General features: G+C 41.1%; 1 protein-coding gene across 1 annotated transcript; it reads left to right on the plus strand.

The window, feature by feature from the left end:
• The first annotated feature begins 405 nt into the window (after positions 1 to 405).
• LOC106477350 lies at positions 406 to 1,474 on the plus strand. Its single transcript, XM_013937930.2, has one exon. The coding sequence runs from the start codon at positions 494 to 496 to the stop codon at positions 1,220 to 1,222; it is 729 nt and encodes a 242-aa protein (XP_013793384.1). The 5' UTR covers positions 406 to 493; the 3' UTR covers positions 1,223 to 1,474.
• The last annotated feature ends 14 nt before the right edge of the window (positions 1,475 to 1,488 follow it).

The following is a 1,488-nucleotide window of genomic DNA, read 5'->3' on the forward strand; positions in this document are numbered from 1 at the left end:
TTATTGGTCTTACACTTAAAACAGTTCATAGCTTATTGGTCTTACACTTAAAACAGTTCATAACTTATTGGTCTTACACTTAAAACAGTTCATGGCTTATTGGTCTTACACTTAAAACAGTTCATAGCTTATTGGTCTTACACTTAAAACAGTTCATAGCTTATTGGTCTTACACTTAAAACAGTTCATAGCTTATTGGTCTTACATTCAAAGCAGTTCATATAATTTCTATTTGCAGTCAGTGAATACTTACATATTTGTTTGTTTGTATTATTTATTAACTTAGTTTGATTTCATTGTTCATTATCAAGGAATCCTACACAGTCAAACGTGGGATAACACAGAGGTAGACCTGACTGTACTGGAGGACCTACAGTCCTCGATTCCGCAGCCGACAACTATCATAGAGGTAGACAACACTTATAACAGGAGTGGATTTTTAATAACGTCTCCCAGCCAAGAGTTACTTAACTATCCACGTATAGAATCCACCATGGATGGGATTACGTTCACAAGATCCACCGGAGAAACACCTCCGGACTCTCCTGTAGGTCAAGCCCCTGATATAATTCAACAACAACAGCCGTACAGCTGGTGTGTCCCTGTAACTTTAGACAGTCCACCACCCTCAACAGCCTGTTCTTCTGGCCGATCCTCCCCTGCACGGTCTTTCTTCTTCCCTCGGCTAGACGCTTCGGATCAGTCTAACGAAATACCCACAGCGGCGGAAATACTGGAGGCTATTCTCCCTAGAGAAGGACACGGTCCGAAAGAAGAACACAGAGATGACGCTTGCTTTCTTGTGACTGATGCCAATCAAATTCTAGCTTACCCACAGATTCCATTCGCACGTTCCATCGGAAATCAGGAGTTCAAAACATCCGAAGTAATTTCAAGTTCGCAATCTGTCCATCCCAGTGTCTCATCGACCCACCGTCGTCGACGCGCTCCTCGACCTAAAAACGAACAAAATTACTGTGTTTCTAAGTCTGTTGACACCGACTCGAGAAGGAGAGACCGAAAGAAGGTGCAGAACAAAGAAGCAGCAACACGTTATCGTATCAAGAAAAGGTTAGAAGCCCAGTGTCTTCAGACCGAGGAGAATGTGTTGGTAGAGAAAAACAATGAACTCAGAGAGAAAATGAAGAAGCTGGAGAACGAGCTCTCTTACTTGAAAAGTCTCACAAAGGAAGTTCTCAGAATGAAAGGAATAATTCCTTAATTCTGTGAACATCACGATCCAGGAAGACTGGAACTAGTCTTAAACTGAGGGTTCTGTATACATCAACAGTGGAAGTATGTGTAAACTCTTAAACTGAGGGTTTTGTATACATCGACATTGGAAGTTTGTGTAAACTCTGAAACTGAGGGTTCTGTATACATCAACATTGGAAGTTTGTGTAAACTCTTAAACTGAGGGTTTTGTATACATCGTCATTGGAAGTTTGTGTAAACTCTTAAACTGAGGGTTTTGTATACATCGACATT

The sequence above is a fragment of the Limulus polyphemus genome, unplaced genomic scaffold (assembly GCF_000517525.1).
Source record: "Limulus polyphemus unplaced genomic scaffold, Limulus_polyphemus-2.1.2 Scaffold14419, whole genome shotgun sequence".
Lineage (NCBI taxonomy): Eukaryota > Metazoa > Arthropoda > Merostomata > Xiphosura > Limulidae > Limulus > Limulus polyphemus.